Consider the following 27,394-nt stretch of genomic DNA (forward strand, 5'->3'; position numbering starts at 1 on the left):
TTATTGACCATCTTAACCGCAAAACCAGACAAAAACATGTAAAAGATAAGCATTTAAAGGATTTTTGTAGGCTACTATTTTTGTGGCAATGTCTCACTGTCTATTGTAAAATCTTATTGATCTGAAATCTAGCTTCACATAACCACATTTGCATACAGTATAACAGATGAACAACAACAGCTGGCTTCATTACTGTAACCAGATAATGAGTCCTCTGCTGTGATCCGTCTTCTCCATCTTGAAAGTACAGCGAGAACATTTCCACAGCAACACGTGCACTCAACTTCTGTTGTCTTGGCACCATGTTTGTTCTGAACAAATATCAGCAGAGCGGTCAAGAGTTCAGACTCCGCTCTCAAGCTTACTCCAGCCCCTCGTGTTGTGCTCTCAATATGAAAGCGTTTTACTGTCTCGACTCTTCACAAACACTTGGCTCTGAGTGGAGGATTGTGGGAGCCGGCTCCTAATTGCTGTTTGATGGTTTTCTATTTGCCTGCATTTTATCTGTCGTGAGCAAGCAGTTTAGTGATGAAATAATAGCAGAATCAATTAGCAGTTTGCGGGTTGTAATGGCGTTGTTTATCATTCAGAGCAAAATGTGCTTTTTTTTAGTTTTTAGTCACTTCAACCAGTGGAGTATGTGAAGTATGAGTGAAAGTGAGGATGACATTTTGTGTGATATATACCCAGCATGTTTTCTTAGGTTTGGCATGAAGGCAAGATCACAGGCAACTTGAAATCGAAGATGACCTTGTTTCATTTCTTAAAGGTCCAATGTGTAATTTTTTTGGAGGATCTGTTGACAGAAATGAAATATATATATATATATATATATATATATAACTGTCTTCGGAGGTGTAAAATAATACCTTACATAATGAAACGTTGTGTTTTTAGTACCTTAGAATGAGCTATTTCTACACACGTCCCCTTGTTTCTACAGTAGCCCTAAACGGACAAACTGCTCTACAGAGTGTGTTTCGTAAATACGTTATCTCCTTTGACAATGAAGCGAAAACGTGACGACATCTTGCCCCTCGTTCACATTACAAGCGACATGATCCCATTCATTTCAATGGAGAGCTGGCGACTTCCGGCGACACGAACAATCGCAACCGTTGGCGACCGGATGGGCGTGTATAGCGACGCGACAAAGTTGAGAAATCTTCAACTTCATGCAAATGAAGAGAGACTTTCAGAAGCGACAGCCAATAGGAAGATGGTAGCGCTAACGTGATCAGTGGATGTCGTCACTCAGGCAACCACTAGTGGGAACGCCCACTGACGACTTTCAGCGACAAAGTCGCTTATAATCTGAACGCAGCATTGGTTCTGTTTTAGCCACCGTAATGCTTCGAAAGAGAGAGGGGAGGGGTGGCGTGAACCGTTGCTTGCAATTTGCAACTTCTCCACTAGATGCCGCTAAATTTCATACATTTCGAACTAAGAAAATAATCTTTGAGTGAAGATTAGTAAACTATAAGAAATGCCATCAAACATGATTTATGTACTTTCTTTCCATATTTACATTTACTGATCTGTCAAGCTTGCAGTAGGCTACATAACATGCTTTACTAATAATGTTTTGCTTACTAACCAACTTCATTGCCTGTAACACCTGTGTGTATATCTTTGTTTACAAACACTACATTTAGATCACAGATCATGATCTTGCCGAACATATGCATCAGTATGTTGTGATATCAACACTATAAGCAAAAGCCTACGTTTGCTATTTCCCTCCCATGCATTCCAATCTGTTCATCTTTTCAGCGGCAAGTGATGAAATTACTAACACACCCACACGCTCACGCACAGACTGAATTTTCATATGTCGATGCCTCTGCAGGGTGGTTAATCATTCATCCTCCATGTTGTCAGATCACGTCTGCTTTTGCTCAGCCAAAACTATACGATGACTCAGGACCGGATCCGTGACGACGTCCTCTAATCTGCAGGCTGCTTGAGTAGTGATTGATTTCTCCGATGCTCTTTGTAGAAGTAGATGCACGCACACGAGAGCAAGCATGCCGGAGTTGGTTAATAAGGGGAACGGTTCGCCCCCACACCCTGACTCAATTTGATCCTCTCTGTCCCCAGGACAGGAGGCTTTTTAATTCAAATAACCCATTCAGGCACAAGAAAAGTGGTGGCACCAAAAATAGGGTTCCAGATCTTGTTAGCGATGCCTCTTTCCGAACGAAAAACCAGCGAAGCACAGAAACCTTTCCTGCCCTTTTTTTTATTTTGAAATGATCCGAACGGTGCAAAGAGAGAGACGGTGGGATGCGTTTCATAGATCTTGTCTTTCAGGTTGGCTCAGTTGACTTTCTCATTTGTTTCCCACACAAACACTTGTTCTCTCCGTCTCTCCATCAATCGGGCAGACAGAGATACGGGCGTGCAGTGAATGCCAAGCGTCTGACAGCCCGATTCAGGCAGAAATTCAGCCATCTGGCTATGCATGAATAAATCGTGTGACTGACACAGTAAAGCTATTACAGAAACAGAATATCATCGAAACCTGGGGTTGGCTTTTTGGTTTGAAGCAAGGTTTTTGAGATGTTTGGAATGTTTTCAGGAAGGTCTCACTTTAGAGTTCATTTGGTTTAACCAAATTATCCAAGATGGCTTATCCAAAATCAGCAACTCTTTCTTATAAAACGTGATTCTTTGAAATAGGAAAGTGCAGATCTGATTAAAAAAACAGCCCTCTTAACTTTAAATGTACACCAGGTGAATCCAGTCTATTTGCTAATGATAACTCTTTCTCTCTCCTCTTTAGAGTCACACACTGACAGGGTGGGCCGGAGACGCAGCATGCCCGGCGGTACCATGGACAAAACGGTGGGCGCCATGGATGCAGATTCGTCGACTCCTTTTAAAGTCACGGTACGCATTTATGACATCACAGAAATACATTTCAATTTCTCACACAGCTTGTAGTTGCAAATTAATGTCATTTCACAAGTTCTACATTTAGCTGATCTTAGCCGGTCATCCACTGTAAGTGTGTGTTTATTCTAGTGTATTTAAAACTCTAATGCTATGTATGGCATTTTTCATTTCTTCATCTTTCATCCTCCAATGGAATATAATCTTTTACACGTTTTTTTCTTTTCTTTCTTTGTCAGTCTGGGTTTTGGCTGAAGACAAATAATATAATTTGCATTGACCTAATGCTACGGTACAGTGCTTTGAATCGTCTTCGGTATCCTTGTTCCTTTTAAAAAACATTTCAGATGTCCTGTGTGAGAAAGTTGATAAAGGATCATGAGGTATTTATTTCTAAAAAGCATCTTTACAACACAAAGTCAGGTTGTATTTGTTCTGGATAACTGCAGTCGCGTGACGCTCCTAGCTTTTATTGACTGTCATATCTAGAACTCTGTTTAGCGAGATTAGAAGAGCAAAGTGCACTCGAAAGCACTTGTCGGCTAACTCTCGACTGAAGTTGCACTCGGTTAATCCCAGCAGTTGTTGTTAGTCGAGTAACGCAGGTGTCATCACACAGCCTGATGAGAGACGGCAGGTTGCCGGCGTGTCCCTTCGCCACCGTGCACGTATCCCGCCTGGGGCAAGAATCACCTCTCCTAATGACTCTCTTCACAGATAAGTGAGCAACCCGGTCAAGGCTATTTGTGACGCCCCCGGTCAGCCTTTGAGGAGTGAAGGATTACTCAGCCTGATAGAGTTCAGTTATTGGTTTGCAGACCTGAATGCGCGTCTAATGCTTTGTGGTCCTGGAAGGAGATGCGATCAGTCCTGCCTCATGCGTGTTGTAAATGAGACAGATGGGAAGGGAATCTTGCTGCGTTTAACTGGGATGTAGAAAAGCCGGCGGGCACAGCTGGCATTGCCAGTGTGTTCCTGTGCTTGTTTCATGCCCTCTTGAGAAGGGCGGTGCTATCCCCTCATGTCACTCACACTTGATGAGGTATGAGGTACGATTTCTCAAATTACTACAGTACCGCTGTCGTCTAACTCATACAACCCATTTAGGAATGGTTACCATGGTGACGGAGGCTTATCCAGATCATTATTTTTAATGAGTGGGGCTAGAACTAATGATTTTTTGACACTTGGTTTATTTTAATTTGACTTTTTATTTTTTCATATTGATGTATATAGCCCGTATATAGGGTTGGTACAGTACCATAAACATATCCTATGATACTATACCTGCTGAAGTTTCACGGTACCAAGTAGTATCACGATGCTGTGCAATGTTCATAATTAAAATCCACAAAATAATCCAAATTTCCTTAATACACATGATCTAAATGAAACATTTTGCATTTACTACAGTAAACTGTATTATACTGTACACTACAAAATTTTGTAGTATTAACTGTAGTAATTGGATAAATTGTAGCAAATACTGTAGTATACTTTAATATTTACTATGGTACGAGTCGAAACACTAGTGTCTAGGAATTTTAGTTAAGTTAACTGTAGTAAATACTAAAGTACACCAGAATATTTTTCACGTGGGAACTAATTCAAATGTATTACAAATTTCATGTTTACAGCAATGTTTATAACGAGAAATGTTAACTAAAACGGCCAGTATGTGGCGGCAATCTATCGCTGAGCCTGTGAATCATTCAACCAATTCGTTCAAAACTATTTTTTCGTTCAAAACACGGATTACAGTAATTTAGGAGAAAAACACAGCAAAAAGGCAGATGTAAGGCCCGATTCACATTTCGCGTCTATAAAACTGCGCGGAAAACACGAGCCACGCCTCTTTCTCTCTTCAAATGAACCGCGGTGTGTGCGCGGCCCTCCGAAAAGTTGAACTATTTCCATCTTGATGCGGCCCCCGACGCGCCTAGAAAAATGTGCGCGGCGCACCGCATGCGCATCTCAACCGTGTCGCCCCCATTTGCGCGCACCTGCCGTGTGTCTACATTTAAAATAACCAATATGTGTGCGGAAAAGACGCAAAATGTGAATCGGTCTGTGTTCAAATGAACTTTAATGCGCATATCTAACATTAAGGCTAAAATACACTACAAAACGTTTGCTCAGATTTTCAGTTTGGACTTGTTGCAGAAGGTCTGTGCCAGTCTGCAGATTTTATCAGTTATACTGTGTTCACACCTAACGCGAGCAATCGCGTTCCACGCACTTTATTACGTGAGTGATGCGAAAACTCTTCGCGCGTATTCATAGCTCGAGTTGATAATGTTCAACTTGCGCGGAAGAACGCCTCAAACATATTCGATTCGCGGCAATCGCGCTGCCCGATTCGCATCATTCGCACAACCTGCCGCGAGTTCGCGTCTATGCGCGTCTTTGCATTGACTTTGTATGTAATTTACTCGCTCCAAACGCTTAATTCACGTTTGGTGAGAACACAGCATTAGTGTTTCTATCTGAAACTTTCAAAAAGTCTGCAAGTGTATGATGTCTAGTTTTTAAAAAAATCTGTTCAGATTTTGCTCCAACCTGTCTTGTAGTGTATTCCAGCCATTAGCCTACTAACGGTAATTAAAAAATAGAGCGGCGAAGCACCGGTACAGCGTGCAACCCCCTAATCTTACTTTCATTTAGTACTGTAGTCCATAATTCCCCCAAAGATTTGTTGTATTTCCATTGACACCATTCCTTCACTACTGTTTACCCCTAACTAGAAACCTCAGATAAACAGTTATTTCTATGTTTGCTGCTCACCCACATGGTTTAATTACAGAGCTAACCTAATGACAGGATCTGTTAACTGAATCAGCGCAGAATGGCTCCGTGTTTGTAAGCACGCTTGAACGTGAACGCCCCTCGTGCATGTCACTGAGTTGTGTGTTTGTTTGAGTCCTGCAGGACCAGGGGTGAGTCCAGCTGTCTCCTGCAATCTGATGCGCCTTGCGCGAGCCTGCCTAACCGGGATCCGTGTTAATTGAACAGGATCCAGAGCTTGTCGGAGCAGAAGGAGGAAGGACCCCGTAATGTGCGGACCACTTTGAGAACCCTGGGAGAGGTTCGATACCTTGCGATCGTTAGGAACCCAGGGTTACAGATTTTCCCACAGGCCCCGGCTGTCTCGCAGAGGAAGAGGCTTCATACCGCGGACTCCTCTGTGTTACGGCTCAGGCTAGACTGTCTGGCTGCGATCAGAACCGATAATGATATTATATTTATTGTTTCAGCAGATGCTTCAGGCTTTTAGCGAAGGCTGGAGCTGGGAGACTGGTTTGTTGTCTGATAATGGACGTTATGCTTAGTGCATTCATTGAAGAATTCATGCTCTTGGCACAAAAAACATTGTTTTCAGAGTTATAACAAGGTCTTGATAGGTAGACATCTGGAAGACTTGGCATAAGGGGCCTCTTGAGTTATAGTCAACTTAAATGAGATGTCTTCCAGGAATGTTTATCTTGTAACCATTGGCACGATAAGGGTGAGAACTCGATGCTCTCATTCCACCGGTTGTGGCAGGATTGACTTGTTGCTTGTCAAGACACAACTGCAGGGAGCAAAGCATAAATGCTTAACCCCTTCAAGGGTCCTATAAGGAGAAGAAATGTTAAATCAAAGATATTATATAAACCAAGATTTTATTTGCTCTTTTTGAGACAATGATTTAAAAAACTTAAGTAAAATGTTAGGACAGGCCTCCAAGAATGGTCATCCTTATAACGGACCCCCATCCTCAAATTTAAAAGGCATTTTATGCACTAAAATATTATAAATATGAGTTTGAGTTAAATGTAATATTTCACAATAAAATTATAATAGTTTCTATTAAGTTAAAAAAAATTCCTGCCACTATACAGTAGCAATGTATTGTATTGTTTTATATATATTTTATATTATGATTATACATATAGATAATATATATGTGTGTATATTATAAGTAATCATTTAAATATTAAATAATATAATACATTTATATAATAAAATCATTAAAATATAATATATTACGACAGATTAAAATATTTACTTGTATAATATATATTTTGTATTTACTCATAATTTTATTTAAAATAGTCCTTTTTTATTTGTTTTCTTAAATTAAATGTAATCTATTTCATATATTAATAACAAAAAATACTAATAGGCCTAGTATATTTTTTATTATAAATAATTAATGACATAAAGAATACATTGCTGTTTGGTATGTTAGTCACATTTTTACTTGGATCTAATGTACCTATTTATTTTAATCTTACTCTTTACTATTTATTCAGGTTTTTTTTCTCATTTTTTACAAGTCATTCTTCAGACGTTTCTGCTGACCCCCATCACTCCTTTGTGGCCCCATGGATGTCCTTGACCCCAGTTTAAAAAACCCTGCTTTAGGATGCCTTAAAATGCTGTCTATGTAGGTAGTTGCACTAGAATTTGAAACAGCGCCCCAGATTTTCTCTGCCACTAGGGCTGGTGTGACTAGCAGTTCCTTTAGAGCAGGTCATGACAGAGCTTAGCCTTCTGCTTTCTTACAAAGTAAAGTCCAGGACGAAATCAGACAGGGCTCAGATCCATGTGCATCGGCCTCAGAATGTTTCACGCTGTGTCTGGTGTTGTCAGCTCATACAAACAGACAGACACACAATTAAAGCTGTCAGACATAAACTGGCAGACTCGGACACAAGAGGGCAGAGAGAGGCCAAGCATAAAGATTGCAGGGTAAGAGGTTGAGGAGGGGTGAGGTGAGATGAGATGAGAGGCTGGTGGTGAATGCAGCCTCAGCACCTAAGCATTACAGGAATTCAGTCCATGAACACAATAGACATAAAAGAATTCAAGGACCTTCAGACTTTGGCGGCTGACAGAACTTATTAGACAAGATGGCAACAATAATGCATGTTAGCCTAGTTGGGGCTGGAATAGTGTGTTATTAGAGAGAAAAATGGCCACTGCAGATATTGGAAAAATATAAAACTTCATCCTGGTTTACCAGAAACATCAATATGTTAATGCTTTCGTCCAATTCTGGATTAGTAAAATTTTGTTATTGTAATTTCATTATCATCAAGCTGATTGTTTCTTACGCAAACTGTGAGGATTACTGAGAAAATGACCTTTGATCTTTAGTTAAATTTACCTTTAGTTAAACTTACGATTCTGTATTTATTTTAGCTGCATATTAGAAATGAGAGGTACGATTCTCATTCAGATGAATTCCTTCTCTTAATTATTTATGTACATCAATTATGTTTATAGTGTGGTTTAAATGTCACACTGACGTACCAAATTCCAAACAAGAAATTCTGAAATTTATGTACATTTTTCAATACTGTCAGCATAGAATTTAGCGCGAAATATAATAAATTAAATGCAAAATGCAAAACACACATTTTCTCAAATGGACCCAAAATTTCAAGCCCCACTGTATAAGTCACTATTTTTTTAATGGGTTTTGTGATGCATCCAGGTCAAATGACCTTTATAAGGCCACACCCAGATAAAAACCCACTCCCACCTCAGTAATAAGTAGATCCCAGTTCTGTCCGAATCTGTTCATGCCATCACATGTGATTTTAATTAGTGTTAATGAATGTAATATCATTAAATAAAGATATCCCGTTATTTGAACAGTGCGTGTGGCAAAGCTTGTTTTATGAAACTGATTGTATTTCAGGGATTTTTAGAATTGCAGAATCACTCTGAACCCAATGATAGACATTCGTGCAAATGTACGATAAAAGCATCTCATTTTGTAGTTTCATAAGATGCACCAGCTTTGTTTCTTGAGTAGATCTGCGGCGTCATTGATCCTGACCACGGCTGCAGCCTTTAGTTGCATGTCTGCTCTAAACAACAGTATCATCAAACTGCTCCCTTCCTTCACCCTGACTCGCTCCATGAATAATTCCACTTGAAACGTAGACAAATGGATGCACCCAAAAATAGGGAGCTGTAACATTTTGATTACTCTCGAGAGGAAAGGTATGTTCGGATAAGATGATGTACAACTCATCTGACAGGCACTATAGGTTCGGAACATCTCTTAGAAATAAGTCTCTGTTGGAAAAAGATGTTACCAACTTGCCATACTAATTAACTTTGAGACTAATTATATGATTATATATTTTTTGAATGCATGGTCAATTGAATTGTATTTTAATTTCTCCCACAGTATTTTTGTTGTTTCTAAAATGTACACAGAATTGTTGCCTGATAAGGCTTCAAAAATGATAGTAATAAACATATTTATTTACAATTTAATGCATTTAATGCAAAATTTGCAATTTACATGCACAAAAAATATCGTTTGATCCTTACCGAATAGTAACAATGCATTGTGGGATTTTTTCACTTAGGTGTGAGAAGGAGCATTGGAACTTATCCTTCTAGTGCTGTTTTATTGTCTCCGTTGTAATATAATATGGATATGATAATGGCCATGATGTTTATTAATTATTGAGATGGGAGAACAGTTAATTCAATGCAAAGCTGCAATGCAAACTCTTCTGAGTTTCCTGCTATAAAGACCAATTTATATAAGCGTGAATTTCTATTCTGCCCCAGCCAGATTAAACGGCAAAGAGCAATACTTTTCTTAATAATATTGTATTTATAAGTTCGTTTATATATTTATTTCACATTAATATTTGAGGGAAAGGAGATTGATCACTTTGCCGTGTCACTCTGTTAGAGTGAATGAAGTGAAATCCAAATTCAGAACGAGCTATAAAAAGTGCAATGTATAAAACAGAAACAAAGTCGCATATTGCAATTTTTTATAAATTGTAATATTTACACACAAAACATGACCATTGTGACCATTTCTCCATGTCCCTGTCGTTCCTGTCTCAAGGACTTGGTCAACTAGCTGGTTAACCTTGTTAAAAAACCTTCCGAGTACTCCAGCACACCAGCATCCCATTGTGAAAAGCAGCAGCCAAAATACAACATATGTTGGTGCCTGTTTTGGCCTTTGTGTTTGTTCCCACCGGTCTCCCAATTATTATTTGTGCCACAACAACCATTAAGTCATTTAAATTCAATCAGCCCTTCATTCGTGCAGGAGATCTCCATTCACCTCCCTACCACCACCCACCAGTAAATGTATCTATTGCCCTCATGCCCTTTGTCCTCTGATTTTGTCAAATAACTCACGTCAGACAGACGTTGGTCTTTCAAGAATAATTCAGGTCCTTTTAATCTCATCCTAATCTTTACAGCCTCTCGAAAGCACCAGCTCAGCTCTTCTTCCACACAGTTGCAGTGCACCAGTATTTTCCCCCTTTTAATGCCAGCCAACAGTTTCCATGGTAACAGCGGCCATGAGGGGAGTATCACATCAGCGGGGCTTCTTCAGCCCATCGAGCCGTGAGCAGATGTGTGCGCCGCGTCAATCGCACAGCTATGCGCTGCTCAACCGAACGCTACGGCTGAGAGGAGAGGGAGACAACAAACCCACCGATTAAAAACGCAGCGCTGTTTTTTACATGCAGACGTGTAGACATGACTGTCTCGTGAAATTTGGTGAGTGTAAAATTGTCCTCTGGTCTTGTTTTCTACTCAGGGCTTCTTAAGCCGCAAATTGAAGGGGTCTATTAAACGCACCAAAAGCCAACCGAAGCTCGACCGGCACAGCAGCTTCAGGAACATCCTACCGGGCTTCAAGAGCGCGGAGAATGACAGGTACGGTACATCTGTGCATGTGTGCGTTTGTTTTGTATGTGAGCTGTCTTTTATTTGTGTGAACATGTGAAAGCCGCTGTCAAAATCGACATGTTGATGTAGCATTTATGTTGATGTTATATATGTTGATGTTTTGTGCAATTCATGTGTAAAAAAATTGTGGCCTGGCTGAGCACTCGCGCTCCCAAATCCGAAGGTGTTCGAACCCTAACCTTTATGCAAATTACTTTTATTGTTACTTGACCTGTACTGTAAATTGTTTTACATTCATATTTCTAATCAAGTTGTTCATGTGTAACAAATCTCTACAGGGTAGCGTCTTGTTTTACAGCTCACGTTTTTCCTCAAATCATTTATCAGGTTGTTCTCCGAACATTTAGCATCTCTGTTCGTCTCTATTAGGATTGTTTAGAGTCACTTATTGCAGTGCTGAAATGTCTGAGTCATCTTTCACCCCAATGAATTGGTATCACGGAGTGAAGAAGCCTATTGGATTACTCTGAGGATAAATGGTTTGGCTGCCGTCTAATTTGCGAGAGATAGCTTGTGAAATATGCGGCCGACTAAAGTTGTTCGGGCTGTCAAGAGAAGAAAAATAAGGCACCAGGGTTCTGGGTCCGTATGTTGTTTTGAGGGCAGCCTTGAATAAAGCATGGAGCGAAATGTATATTATTGTATTCATTATTAACTTTCATGATGCTTTTAATGTGCTTTTTTAAAGGGACAGTTCACCCAAAAAGGACAATTCTGTCTTCATTTACTCACCCTCGAGCTGTTCCAAATCCGGTCCCTATTCACTTGAATTATATGGGATGAAAAGTGATCTTGGATCTTAAATCCAGAATGAATCTATGTACAGTATGCATTTCTTTTTAGGTTTTGTATCATACAAAATAAAGATATACAGGTTGGAGCAACATCGGAAGGAGTTGGTACATTTGCATTTTGGGGTGAACTCTCCCTTTAAATTTTCACCTTCAACCAATCCCACACATGAATTAGTGAACTGTTTACTGGTACTGGGATGGATTTTGTCTTGGTTTATCCCATTCCCCTGTCATTTTGGGCCTTGTTTGTAAAAGTATTCCCATTTCCAATACACAATCTCAAGAGCACATTTTCTGACATGGGAATTTGTTGAGTCACTCCACAGGCCCGTGGACGACGTGGCTACAACGCCAAAGATTTCCTCTAAGCTCACCGCCAGCCTTGCGTCTGTTGCTGTGGTGTTAGCAGAAAAATGGCCTTGGTTGTCCAGAGATTTTATGCCTCATTAGACCAGCTTATTATCCTGGGAGAGGGACCATCAACTTCATGGCACTAAGGTGTGACACACACAATGCTTTTCAAATGCGGCATCCGTACTACCTTTCACAGTCGGTTGTGGGTCATTTGTCCTGATTGTTCAGCTTGCCTGCACCTGAAGGTTGCCCAAGTCGAATAGTTCAGATAAGGTCTGTCAACTTACTGATATTTTACAGCATCTCACTGGACATTCTGGTGTTGCTAATGGTGCTGAAATTGCTGGCTTTCAGCTTAATGGGTTTTGCGATACAGACTCTGTTCTCCAGTCCCAGGTTTAGATGTCAAAAAGGCAAGACAAGGGATTGAATCATTGCATTGAATAGCAGCACCTTCCGCCTGCAGAAAAAAGTGTTGGGAACAGCGATGCACAGCATCAGAGAAGAAGCCGTGGTTTCGTGCATTATGGACTCCATTACTGAGCATATTTGACCTTTTAAGCGATAACTCTATAAAAGCTTCCATTTAGATATCTGATGTCCTTTTATGTGAAGAATAAGCTCTTAAGCATCTAACTGGCCTCTCTAAAGGGTTTATCAATAAGCTGAAACGTATAAACAGGACGTGGTGAGTTGATTTGCTTTATAGAGGAAGTGCTGAAATGTTTTACATGACCTACTGGCTCCTTTATTCTTTTACGTTTTTGGGGAGAGCTTTATGATAACTTTCATTCATAATACACTAACATATAAATGTCAGAAAAATACTCAATAAAACTTTGAATATGAAAGTATATATATAAAAAATTAATTGATGATGTGTTAAGCATTACTGGTAATGTTTGTGAATGGTATTTATAGAAAGTTATTATAAATTGCCCTTATAGGGATAGTTCACCCAAAAAGGAAAATTCTCTCCTAATTTGCTCACCCTCATGTCATTCCAAACCTGTATGATTTTTTTAATCTGTAGACCACTAAAGAAGATATTTTGAAGAATGCTGGTAACCAAACAACATTGGCCCCCATTGACTTCCATTGTAAGGACACAAAACCAGTAAGACGTTACTTAGAATATCTTCTTTTGTTTTCCACAGAAGAAAGAGTCATACATGTTTTGAATGACATGAAGGGGTTAATCAATAATGACAGAATTGTCATTTTTGGCAGAAATATCCCTTTAATCACAGATAGACAGATCCAACAGAGACACTATAAGACAAACAAATATAAGACTTTAACATGACATTCAGCCTCATAATATCCCTTTACATTGTGGCATTTAGAAAGGACATTGGGTTTAAACTATTGATTTTTACATCCTTTTCTCCAACAACCATTTTCTGAATAACAGCAGTGAGATCTCTTCATCTGCTGTAATTGAACGAGAAATAAAGCGTGTCATTTGGGCGTTGTGATGAATAGGGCTATTCAAAACACGACTTCAGCAAAGGCCATTGTCGGTAGCACTTTATTTTACAGTCCTGTTTCCCATGTACTGTGTACTTATTACAGTAAATATAATAACTAGGTAATAACCCTGAACCTACCCCTAAACTTATACCGTGTATTACCTTATACTACCCAGTACTTTCTTAGGTAAGTACACTATAGGTACACGTACTGTAAAATAAAGTGCAACCCCATTTTCTTTCCCTCGCTGCCTAACACTTCTGTGCATTTATTAACGTTATTATTGCTGAAGCATTGCGGGTCATGACAGAAGATGTAACAACAGCTGTATGATGTTTTGAGCTGTGGTTGGTTTCTCTCTTTTCTAACTGGGCTGTTCTTTCGGACAGAATTCATCGATAGAAATTCATTTTGTGAGTCTAATCGTAAAATCTAAACATTTTTGGTTAACTGAACATAAATCAGTTATTGAGCAAGTACGTAAAAAGTCAGTGTTAAAACCGTCTCCTTACCTTACCCCGGTTCACGATGATAAACTTTTCATAAAGATAAAAATTTGAGCTGTTTTTGTAAAATACACAGCAGCAATTTGTCAGCTAAACGTCATTTAACTTCAACCTATACTGTATGTAAAGAAAAGTATCCCAAAGAGCACACACCCCACATAACAGCTCACAGCAATATATCTATTGCTAGTGTAATCATTATATTCTGGAGAGTAGATTTTAAGGGGAAAAGGCAGTTTTGAACTATGAATTTAAAGCCAATATAACCGCAGCTAAAGAAAACCGCTATAGTGTTGTGTGTGACAACTAGCCCCGGCCATCTTTCTAATAGCACATCCGTGGACTTTGCTTTCATGAAGCGTTAAGCTAATCTCTTTAATAATACATGACCGAGTTGTCACTATTGATTCATATTGATCAAAGACATCCTGAAATCCACTGTCCCTTAGCATGTAGTGTCCCATGAGATGGGGGAAGGGTTCTGCAGGCGAGTGCTGGATGATGCTGTGGTTTGGAGACGTAATGTGTGATGTGAGATCTGTGGCGTTCTGCCTGTAAATTATCCTCATTAAATGCAAACCAGCATCCCTCACAAAGAAACTCCCATGGCAGAACCGCACGTTCTCGCTTCGATCAGTACTTCGGTCCTTCTCGTTCTGTCTTCGCCTTCTCTCTCTAACAACACTCCATCTATCTGTCAGGCTCTATACCCCCTCTATTTTCTTTATTGCATTCATCTGTCGGTACTTCACATAGACCTGCGCCGTATTTCTGCTTTTGACCCTTGAGCAACCTCAAATATCAGCTTTGAGCATGACCCATTCAGAGCATTACTGTGATCGGTCAAGGACGGATGAAAGTGCTTTCACTGCTTATTTAAATGATGGTTATGTCTTTCCATGCAAGACAAAGGCTTTATTTCTCAAAGACTTCATTTAAAAGCAGATTTGTGGGTTATTTACCTAGGTAATTCTATGGATATTGATGCTTAGCGGTTCATGTATAGCTTTACTGTTGTTATGAAACCTTTTTCTGGTTTTCAAAGGACTATGGTGCATGGTTTGTTAATCTAACAAGTAGCAACGGATTTCAAGGATTTTTATACTCGCTTACATAATTGAGCATCCATTTTCTCTCTTTTTGAAATCGCTTATTGATGTTAAAATCACTGGCGTTCATTTAAAACCCGTCTGCCATTGGTCAGACAAACGGATGAGTCTGCCTCAAACTCATGCTATTGGTCTTATCTCCATCATTTCTTGTTCTCCTTCTGATAAAAATGACTAAAGGCATCGATTAATCTTTTGGTGATTATCTTATCAGTCCAGTGTTGCGTAATCTTTACTCTTTGACCCGCTGGTTCAATGACACTGTTTATTGATTATTTTCCTCTTGTCTTCATTTCCTTCTCATTGTAAATGCTTGCCATGGTACGTTCTATAGATCGAGCTTACCAATGATAAACGGTGATGACATTGTGTCGTAGGAAGTGATGTTTGACATCTTCATGGACAAGGAAGGTCACCCGTGTCTGTCCCTCAATTCTTCATTCTGAGCAATCACCGAATCTCATTGTTATGATGTGAAGTGATACTAGAGCTGAAGGACAGAATAACCTTCTTGATAAAACGTTCGGCTGAACGGCTTCTGAATTTTAATTCAAAGGAGTATAGCTGGAAAAAACTCAAGTATTGGTATAGGGGTCAGAACAGGTTCAGATCAGACCTCAGATCTGTTAACTGTCCATAACCCCTGACAATTATTTTGTCTTGTTTTAATATAGCCTGTATTTTTGTTTATATGTTATCTTTAGATTAATTTTTTGCATGCTTTTGTCATTTTATTATTTATTGTTTTTGTATGTTTCTATTTAATAATTTTTATTTTGTTTTTAATAAACTATAATAACCTTACAAGACACCAGAACAAGTGTAAAAATACTCACATATGCACAGTTCTGAAAATCGAACTATATAAAACATATACGTTAACATTAGAATAATTCAATAACTTGCTAACCCTGTCAATGTAAAAGTAAATCCTGCTGTGAGTTTCTGTCATGTTTACAGTATATTTCACACAATTTAAAGTATTTATAATATACTGCTAGATGACAGTTCATTCATCAAGATAAATTATAGTAAGTGATTTGACAAAAATCTTTTATACTCTTGCCCCACAGACTTATGTGCATCACTTATACACTTCAGGATGAGTTTAAGAATTTGTTTTACCAGTTTTAGTTACTGACAGCATGCCAGAGATATTGTAAATAGAACATAAAGAACAACTTCCCCAAAAATGAAAATTCTGTCATATTTCATTTTTTCCCCCAAACCTGTCACGACTCTGCTTTATCTTCTTGTGGCAGAGTCGTGGCAAAGCCTTATGTTTAGTGTGAGAAGCCATGGGGTGTTTACCTTTTTGACATTCCATGTGCCTTCTCATGTCTTGTCATTGGCCCCGCCCCTCTCGTTTCCTGTATTGCTTCCCTGCCGTGTCTTATGTTTCTCACCTGCCCAAAATAAAATACATTAATTAATACCCCTATAAATGCCCTCATGTTTCTTTGTCCTGTGCTCGGTCATTGTTTCCAGTTGCCTTGTATTCAGTGTGCCACCCGTGTGTTCTGCCGTTCGTGCCTCTGTGCCAGTTGTGCTGTTTCCGTGTCTAGTCCAGTAAGTGTTGAGTTTAGTTCATGTCTAGTGTTTAGTTAGTTTTCACTCTGTGCTTGTGTTTATTATCCTTGTTCCTGTTTTTACCCCATTGTGGGTCTTTGTTTTGTGTTTATTGTTTAACCCCTTAATTCCCTGCTGCCTGCAATTGAGTTCTCTGGGGTTTTTCTGACAAAACCTGTACTTTCTTTGTAACACAAAAGAAGTTAGGCAGAATGTTGGTGACTGACAGCCTCAGTTTTTATTCAAGTTCATTTTATGGACAAAAGGCCAGCGTCAACATCCTTCAGACTTCTTCTCTGGTTCTCCACAGAAGAATGTTAGTCATGTAGCTAAGTTTGGAATGACATGAGGGTGAGTATATGACAAGAGTATTTCCAGATTTTGGTGAACAAACCTTTTAGCTTGGTTTGAATCACAACATTCCTTTTATTTGAAAGACATTACATCATGAAATTGGGGGTTATGTGGATAAGATAGAAAAACATAAATGTTTAGATAAACAGTTAGCAGCAGCAAAGTGACACAGAGAAACATATTTTTAATTTTTAATTGTACTACTTAAAAAAACATAAAATATTTTAGAGTGTATATGGCTTAATAGATGGATTGAAATTTACAAACTAAAAGATGAATTAAAGTTGCAATGTTATTTTGACACTCAGAATGCTGTTATATGAGCCTAGTAAAGCGTCTTTTTGCAATGACCATGACCTAAGCAAATTGATTTAGTCCAGCAGACATTTTATGTCCAATTCACACTCAAATCCAGGAGTACAGCAGAGATGGGAACAGTTTGAATTCAGATTCACCTGATTCTCTCTGCTCATTGTTTGGTGGATGATGCATTGCTGAATGAGGCATCAGACGTCACATAAATACCAGTCATTATATCGCTGTCACTCACAGCATCTTATAGATCCTGTCCAGACAGCCTGTCAACTTCTTGAATATTCCACACTCATAATTGATGATTTGCCAAAATATTATTACTTGAGTTATAGAATGTGGGATATACTGTAAGATATGGCCAAAAACACACAAGCCAAAAATTGTCATTCAAGGAAGTATAATAGGCTGACCAGACATCCCCGTTTCCGGAGACAATGAATGTTTTAGAGGACTGTCCTTGGTAATTTTCCTGTTTTTTACTCTGCATTTACGACATCCTGCAAAGTGAAATGTACTATAGTAACATACACTTTAAAAAACGTTAGATTGTTTTCCATGTTGGGTCAAACATGGACAATTGGATTAATGTTTGGTTGTTTCAACCAAACCATTTTTGACCCAATGCTGGGGTCATTAAACGCAACACAATTAAAAATGATCACTTTACCCTTTCAAGTTTCCTTGAGACTGTAATGTTGAGAAGTTTTCTTCGGTCTGAATATTGGCTATTTTACAGGTATGTATTTTACAAAAAGTCTTACCAGTTTGGATTTCTTTTTAGTTAATAGCGTTAGATGTATTCCCGCTTTTTAAGTTTTATAATGTATTTTTATTTTAAGACCATAATTAAAAAAAAAAATATATATATATTATATATATACTGTATATATATATATTGATCAGTCACTAAACTGGAACTACCCCTGGTTTCCATTTTAAAAATCTGTTCACTTCAGAGAACAAGTAAATGAATATCATTGTCAGAGGATTGCATTTCGTTTTCCTAAATTCAGCGATTTATGAATATTTGAATGCAGGCAAGCACTTCAGAGTTTTAGCTAACAAGCTCAAAGCACACTAAGTGTGTAACAGTGTATGGCGGATTCACTGGGGTTCATGGATCAATGACAGATCAAATTATTGGATAAGCCTCTGCTATAACAATACGCAGTAATCTCTTATCCAGCACTTCTGGCCACCGCTGTTGTTTCTGTATTCTACCGACGCCACTTTAGTTTCGGCCCCCGTAAATTGCCACACTTGCATGCGCACAAAATTGGCATTGCCTTTCAGGGCTCAGTGCATCTCACTCTTACCGAGATGCCCGGACAGGCTCTTTGTCCTCTTTGTTGAAACTTTGTTTTGCATTTAAAGCGATTCCTCATACCTTTGTGAGGTATGCTTTCATTTTCGACACTTTGTTTATCAAACAGTCCTATTGAGATGCGAGTCGCTGTGTTCACAATGTGCGCATTTTGCGTTGTTGGCTCTCAAAACATCTTGAGCAGTCGACTTCACTTAATGGCAAGGTAATTCGTGTCGACAACTTGCAGTCTGTAGAGGGAAATTACCAATGAAATTGCTCCGGTTATGAAAGCAGTCAGTCAGTCGCCGGGCACAAAAGGCCATTTTTACCCTCACAGGTTGCCATAGCAACAAAGTCAAATATAAGGTGGGATTCAAGAAGCCTTGTGCATGTGTTTTAATGAACATACACATTCGCTAACTTCGATTGTATGGTTAAGTTCTAAATCCTGGGGCGCCAGTCCAACATCCTTCATGGGTTACGCTTTGTTGTGACTATGACGAATGAAGCCCCTGACTTTGTCTTCCAACGCCTCTATAATTAACACGTGTGGCAGTTTGTTACTCTTCATTGTCCTTGTGGGATGATAGCATAGCTACTGGAAAGTAGGTCAATATCATGCATCATAATTCTAGCCTATAAGCAAGACCACGTGAAAAGGGGGGTGGTTTATGGTTGTGCGTCTGCTCAGTGGTCTGTATTTTTAACTAATAGAGCCGGAAGAGAGAGGAGGAGAATATTCACTTTGCTAGGGAAAGTATTAGAGGTTACAGGCTGCATGTTAATTTCAAACGAACTCTGGCGCGGTTCGATTGAAATATGAACGCAACACGGACCAAAACTGAAAACAGGAACTGATAACAATATGCGATCCGAAAATCAAGTGATTTGGTCAAATAAAAGGAGTGTTTATTAGATCTGTGCTTGCGCATGTAAAGGAGGAATTCCTGGTGCCGTTTTGAATGCTTTAAACACTTGAACCACATGAGGTCTTGGTGAGTTACCGGCTTGCTAAAAATATCCGCATATGAGCAGGCATAGACTAAGCATGTATAACCCAGCACACAGCATTGTTTTAGATGTCCGGTAGGTTCCGTTTTAAAATATAAATCATAAAAGCTGTCCAATCACGTTGCGACTTCTATATCTTTAGGTTCGCTGTTAAAATGCCAGTCTGAACACTTAGCGAACCAGAACTCAATTTCTTTTTTGGTCCGGACCAAAAGAACCGAACTACAAATATGAACGCACCCTTAAATAAGTTTGAACTTATTTTTATAAGTGACAGCAACTCGTTATCAAAATTTTAATTAGTAAGTTAAAACGACTTCAACTATTTTAAATGGTTTACAGCAAATTTAGAGGGTTGTTTTTAAGTGGAAAACCCATACATGCAATGGAGATCTTCAGAAGCGGATGGTTGCCAAGCAACACTGGCTCAGCAACACACAGACGCAGTGGCGCAATAATCTTGATGTAATGATGTCATAAAGGCGTATGTTTGTTGAGTAATTTACAACAGCTTTGAATGTGGTTTAATCAATCATAATCAAGGACTTATTGGCTTAAGTTTTTAATTGTCATTAACCATTTTCAATTCACAGATTTTGATTTTTTTGCATTTAAGTGTTCATTGCAACTATTTTTTGTAATGAAATAGCAGAGCAGTTATGTGATGGATATGAGAGACAGCTATAACCACATCTGCATTATTGCATTCACAATTATTTTCAGTCTGCGGACAATAGTGGGCGAGCAGGGAAAGCAAAGCAACCTCCTTCTGCTTTAATACTCAAGGGAGCAGATGTTTGAGAAGTCCTTTCTGAGGAATACAAATTATTATTAAAAGACTACCACAACTCCATAAGACAGGTGCGGCATCATTAGCTGAAGCTACAAGATGACAAGTAATTGATTTTAGTTCTCTCACACCTGTACATAAAGTTAAAAGAGTGACAGTGGAAAATGAATCACAGGCTTGCTGTAGGGGAAAGCCGTGCGGAGTGGAGAGCGGTGGTAGCATATGTCATGAATTTGTCTGACGAGTGACTTGAGTCCATTTCATATGTTATGTTAAAAGTTGAGTTTGTGGGCTGGTGGTAGGAAATTGTTGACCCTCCCTTGCTGCAGTCATTGTGCATTCCTTTTGAATCTTTTGTCGTCTGATGAATTCTGTTTTGGGAATGTGTCAGTAATTCAGTGTCCTGCGCCCACCCGGAGAGTAGTCTGTCATATCACACCTCTGTTTCCAGCTTGTGACAAAGACATGACCTCATTGTTTCAGCCCTGAAGTACATGGAACCGACTTTTGTTTCTCCACCCGGAAAGCCAGAAAGCTTTTTAATGCCAGAAAGCATCGATGATGGCCTAAATGGGTTTGTTCTTTTTAGCTGCATTTGGAAACCTTTTGAAATAAGAACTCTCAATATCGCATTCATAGACTTAACATACCTAATGGATGAAAACCTTTACATCTGAATAGATGTTTATTAATGGATGTATAGAGTCTATTCTGCACTGGAGTAAATCTACGATAGCACAGGCCTATTTTGTCTCCTTTTGAAAATGTGACAAAGCAAAATACGCTGTATTATGCAAAGGACATAAACCATACAAAGAGTAGGATGTGAAAAGCTCTTAACAAATTTTGAATTGCTTTGTATTGTCTTTTTGATATGTTTGCGTTGACAGAGGCCATTATAATAAGCATAAAGGCATAAAGTCAGTGTTATATTTGCATTTTTAGAGAATAAAATGATTTAACCTGTCCAAAGGTTTGAGATCATATTGAAAATTGGGATTGATTTTGAACCCGAAAGTGTTTAGATAAACACAAATGTTTAGTTACATAATTTGTAATCGTATTTAATTAGAAAAGTAGACAAAGCATTTTCATTAGTGGTCTCAGATTTTTTAACCCCCCCACTGTATATTTCTAATTGATCTTTTTTTTGAGAAGGAGATAAGCAGTAATTAAATGGAATCAGTGTTGTAAGCTCATAACACTAATAGTTTAAAGTGGCGTGCTGTAGGCGGTGGTGTATCAGCCTCGGTCCTGTTCCCGCTCTTCATCTCATCATGGCTTAAGCTAAATTTTCTTAATTAGTTGCTATTAATCGCAGAATACCTGGGGGTTGAGCACTGAGCTTGATCTCAATCTCATCATTGATTGCTATTACTGGTATTAAAGACACAAACTGCCCTGCGAGTGATTCGAAATTCTTGCATTTTAAGACTCTTTCAAGACATTTATGTGAATGCATCTCCCTTTCAGAGTTTACATTTTGTCAGTTTGTGTCAAGACAATTTGATATGTGGTTGCTAGGGGGTTATGGATGTTGCTAGGCGGATAACTTGTGGCCCTTCCTGGTCAAAATAGGGTGCCCTAAAGTCTCTGTAGTATGTCTTAAAACGTGGCTCTCGCACATGATGTGTGACGGGTCTTGCCAATATTAAAGTCTTTGTTGAGCAGCTTTTATAATGATGCATTTAAGCATACTATTAAGCATTTCCACACTTTCAAATATTTCACTTATGAAAATTAACCATGGTAATAGTAATGTAGTGCATCATTCTTTGGTGGATTGGTTACCATATTTGTGGTGAGCTTTTCACTCACCATGGCACACGTGCTATTGGTGATGCGACAATAAAAGTGATTTATTACCATATAGTTTTACTAGAAATATCATGATCACTGTAGTAAGACCATGATTAATGTTTGTAAAGGACCACCGGCAAACATGCATGTTTGGAAGTATTGTCTGTTATAATTTGAGCCATAGGAGATTTTGCCCAGCACAGTATTCACAGTCAATCACAAAAGAGCTCAGGACAAAGGCCACACACACACAGAAGTACACAAGGAAGGGGGCGGGGCCCGCTCACTCCAGGCTCAGCCCGCTTCCCATGCCCACAGCAGAGAGATTTGCGCAGCCCACGGTCTGTGGCCCACTTTAAACACAAGTGGGGGTCTACAGCAGCCCCTGCCTTCCTCTCTACGAGTGTGACAGCTAAAACAAGCAGGACTGAACGAGAGGAGAGAAGAGGGAGGCGGGGCCGTGTGATTTTGTGTGTGCGCGCGTTCCCTGAGCCGTATGCGCGCTGCTTGCGTCTCCCGTTCCCAGTGGCGTCGGGCCGCAGCCCAGCCGTGCAGAATGGAGCAGTGAGCTCGCTCCCCTCCTCATCCTCGCTTTCATCGCCGCGTTAACGTTATCTTGACGGCATGCCCGGTGAGTATTCCCTCCCGGAATCCCCGCGGTCCCGAAAGACATTTAGATATTAGCAGCCGCTCGGACCGGAGCGCGTTTAGAGGAACGCTGCGCGCACCGACGCATTGTGCTTGAATGGCATCTCATTAACCCCCCCCCCTCCGTGCTGAATGAAAAAGAGAGACAACGGGCAGATTCACAGCGGGCTTTTGTCGGCGTTACCGCGGCGGTAAACAGCGCTGGCGTTGCGCGCGCTGCGGGCAGTAACTGAGGTACGGTGCCGGTGTATACATCAGGGCTTTTAACTCAATGCTCTGTCCTTTGTTGTGGGAACAGATGTAACACAAACACACTCTGTTTGAAGAACACACACGGTGTTCTTTTGAATCATGTGAACGGTAGGTCTTTACGAGTGCTTTCGGTTACATTTGTTTATATTGCGTATTGTTGTACAATTATGAGATATATTATTCCACCCTGTTACTGGGGCCCGTGCTGTTGACATCCCATCTTCGTTGTTGGATTTTACGATGGGTTTGGTAACGTTTAAGGGACAGTGTGAGGATGTGTATTGATGTAATGAGATCCATTATTGCACCCTGTTACCGGGGCACGTGCTGTTGACATCTCATCCTCTCTGCTGGATATGATTATGTGTTTGTTCTTAAGGTGCTATGGTAGATGTTTGCTGTTACAGATGAATTCTTGGCACCTTTGGGTTTCCTGTGTGCATGTGTGATTCTGTAGATGTGTGCCTGCAAGGCACCCTGTTATCAAAAGCAGCTGAATATGAATATAAATAAAACAGATTATTTGTGAAGAGTGTGAAAATCTGATGTTAGTTTTTTAATCTGTATATCTTTATGTTTTGCACTGTGATTGCACGTCTTATGCAACCAAAATAAACGAATGTCTTCTATAGCCTAAATAAATTTGTTATTCTGCATGCTGGATATATCAGATAATGTATGTTTTTTTTAATCTCATGAGACATTCAAATTATGAAAAGGGAACATTTTTACAACCAAGATTCATGACATAACATGATGCATCATACAGTAGCATTACGTGTCTTGAGTGTTTATGGCTTGTGTGTTTGTTTGTGAAAGTATTCTCGTGATTGCTTAATTCTTATTTGCCTACACTATAGCTAAATTAGGTGACTTTTAGCGCACTGCAATGTCTTCTAAAAATGAATATATTAATTCTAATTATTTGATCTTCTGGATACTGTTCAGATCATCCTGTTGGGGTTTATGCAATAAGAATGAGATGCTGTTCGTACATTAACCCGCGCGTAACGTATGCTGTTAGCATGCATTGTTGTTTTTTAGCTGGTAGCTCAGCATTGTTATTTTAATGTACGCATGTTGTTTAAAGTACTTTCTTTTGATCAGGCGGGTGCAGGGTGATATAAAAATAGTCTGCTATTCTTAATGGTCCCAAATGTAAAAAAAACTTTTTTGAGTGCCTGCCCCAAGATCTGCCACTGGTGTAGCTTCTGGTGAGCATGATTAAAGGGACAGTTCACCAAAAAAATGTTTGTTTTTTTAGCATTGACTCATGTCATTCCAAACCTGTATGACTTTCTTTCTTTCGCAGAACACAAAAGAAGATATTTTGAAGAACGTTGGTAATCAAACAGGGGCAGTCGTGGCCTAATGGTTAGAGACTCGGACTTGTAACCCAAACGTTGCTGGTTCGAGCCTCAGTACCAGCAGGGATTGTAGGTAGGGTGAGTGAGTGATCAGCGCTCTCCTCCACCTTCAATACCATGGCTGAGATGAGACCCTTGAGCAAGGCACCGTTCCCCCCAACTGCTCTGGGTGTGTGTTCACGTGTGTGTTACTCACTGCTGTGTGTGCACTTGGATGGGTTAAATGCAGAATGCCATACTTGGCCTCACACTCACAAACATCCATAATATGAGCACAAAACCCCTGAGACATTTTTCAAAATATCTTCCACAGTCATAAACAGGTTTTGAATGACATGAGGGTGTATAAATGATTACAGAGTTTTTATTTGGGGTGAAGTCCATCTAACCTAATAAAACAAGTTGCATGACCAATTTTTTCGGTCCTGCAGGAAAAAGGCTGGTAAATAAAAAAAAAGTTGCACACTGTATATGTAGAATTACACAGAGTGCCATTCTATATTTAATTCAGAACGGTTTTACTCTTAAAATACCATCTGTCTTTAGAAATGCCGCTTAACAAATCTCACTTGTGAGTCAAGGCACAGTACACGTCAGGGGCTCGGGATCTTGTTTATGATCGCTCAAAGCGGTATTAGCATGTGCATTTACATTATTACATTACTTTGTGAGCTGCAGTTTTCATGTTAGGAAGCTTATCTTAGAAAGCATTCTGTCCAATAAACTTTGTACATTTACAAACTTCCAGAACAATGTAGCCTTTATCAAAAACTAATTTCTTCCCCATGCCCCAAAAATGACCCGAATAAGCCTCCTGGAAAAGAGGCTTGTAGATTTAAAAAGCGACCCCGTCCATGGTGGTTACATTACATAACGTTTCGTCCGTGAACTCGCACAACGCGCAGCTGTTGAAATGCGGTAACAAGCTCTGTACCGGGGTCTTAAGGGATGCTGAATTATCACATTGTTCCTCCGGCCCCTAATGATTTTCCGATTATAAAATTGTGCCGTGTTTTTTGAATGCGTTTGCCGGCTGACTGATCTAGTTCACAGCAAGGCTGTTTTTTCTCTTTAATTTAGCGTGCATCTTGTGTATTCGTATTGCAACCCTGTGATATCTTGTAAAACATTAGTGCAGTCATATTTCCCAGCTGCCCTACAGGGCGAATTTAAATTTCCAATGAAACGCGCTTGAATGCCAAGTTCACCGCTGGCATCTCCGAGTCATTGTCATTCTCTTTAAAAACCTTGCTTGTATGGCTGGTTTCCTTGGCAGTCATTTCCTATTTGGAGCAGAGATCTCGAGGGAGGGCCGCTTCCTGTTGGGGAGTGTGGGAACTGTCGGAGGCGGAGTGCGCTTTGGATATAGGACACAAACTTAGACCAGACGGCATGCTGCACTCCACAACACGAATTTAATTACAGCATATGAGGTCTGCCGAGTCCACAATATGGTGCTGTCTATCCTCCCTCGCTTATTATTGGCTCATGAAGATATCTGTAAGACAAACTTATTTGCTAGTCGTATTATAAAAATGCTTTGTGGTGAATGCCTGTATGTTGTGTTTTTAGGTCTTAGGCATTTATAGTGATGATACTGTTTAAACATTCAGTTTCACGTCCCATATGATTTTAATATTTTTAATTACCACACTTCCTAAAAATGATGATTATTTCTGTAAAATCATGTACATTGTGCATTCTCTGAAACTCATTAGCTATGCAAACCCCGCTAGAATTGAAACCTGAGACAGCCATCCTGAAATCCCTCCTCTGAAAGCAAGACAAGCATTTTTAAATAGAAGTCCTTGAATATGGATTTGGGTGTGTTCAAGATGCAACAGATTGTTCCCTGGGGTGCTTAGAAACCAAGGAGTGCCTTGCCCTAAATGTTTTCGGCAGAACGCTGTACAGTATGCACGATTAGTACCAAACGCTGGCGTCTGGTATCTCGCAGAAAGATCGAGGATAATCGCTACACTGGCGTACTGAAGGTGCCGCCTCTGGACTTGTTTTGTTTGCTGTGGGACTATGTTGAAGCCATACAGTAAGAAGTAAGTGAGAGAAATGTTGTTTTAATCTTGGTAGCTGTGGTTTAAGGTGCAGACTTCTTTGTTGACACATCGTTTGTTGAGATTAACAGATTAGCTGGATTTAATGATTGTTTCTCAATAAACAACGTTCGTTTTTGTTGCAGGTAGCAAAGCCAAAATGCTTTTCGTATTTTCTGATAGCTTTTGGAAACGGGGCTTTGTTTGTGTAAACGCTTTATCAATGATTTTGGTTTTTGAATGTGCTTTAGTAAGAAAAATACTGTATACAGTGTTATATTAAGAATGAAAGAGGATCTTCTCCTTGTTTAGTAAATAAATATAAGACTGCAAATGTTGTCTACATGTACAAATACAACTTTTATTCATAAGTGACGCCAAAACCAAAAAAGCAAAACTGTAGACCTGTGTTTTCTATTTTTAACTCAAACAAGTACCGTGGATAAAATACAAGATAAAAATCTGTTTATTTTTCAGAACTTGGAAAACTCAAGATCTTCCAAGTGTATGTTCAATACACACACACACACATATATATATATATATATATACACACACGGTTAGTTGACAAATAAACCACACGTGTCCAATGGTGTGACAAAGGAAAAATGTAGAAAAACGGTAAAGATAAATCTCTCATATTTTATAATATAAATATTAATAATATAAAAATATACAATTAACAGTTTGCTTTCAACATATTTGCTGTCACACCATTGGACACGTGGTACGGTTTATTTGTCAACTCACTCACAACTTCTCTTGGCATGTTACTTTATGTAATATTTAGTTTAATTTTATTATGCATTTCGCTGCCATAAATGTGTGATACGATTAGATGTATTGTACAAATTTGATCATGTTTAAAATCCATCCCACAGATAAAAAATGTGCACAGGAAATGTGCAGATTTGTGTCCTAGCCTGCCCATGACTCATCACAAAGCCTCTGATCTGATGAGCCCATGCAAGCACCTATAAAATGACTTTGAGCTCATGCAGCTGTCTGCTTGACCTTTGCATTATTTAATGGTGTGAATACATTAGCCATGCCTTTCTCGACTAATGAG

General features: G+C 39.3%; 1 protein-coding gene across 9 annotated transcripts in view; it reads left to right on the forward strand.

Moving 5' to 3' along the window:
- The window catches only part of dab2ipa (DAB2 interacting protein a), a 78,138-nt gene that overhangs the window by 21,981 nt on the left and 28,763 nt on the right, over positions 1 to 27,394 (forward strand). For 3 of the 9 annotated variants that reach the window (XM_057356437.1, XM_057356435.1, XM_057356436.1), the window contains exons 2-3: positions 2,786 to 2,892; positions 10,475 to 10,593. In XM_057356437.1, coding sequence (XP_057212420.1) covers positions 2,786 to 2,892; positions 10,475 to 10,593 — 226 coding nt within the window. The other 6 variants (XM_057356441.1, XM_057356443.1, XM_057356440.1 and 3 more) reach the window with 3 other exon arrangements.

This window comes from Triplophysa rosa, linkage group LG17 (assembly GCF_024868665.1).
Source record: "Triplophysa rosa linkage group LG17, Trosa_1v2, whole genome shotgun sequence".
In the NCBI taxonomy this organism is placed as follows: Eukaryota; Metazoa; Chordata; class Actinopteri; order Cypriniformes; family Nemacheilidae; genus Triplophysa; species Triplophysa rosa.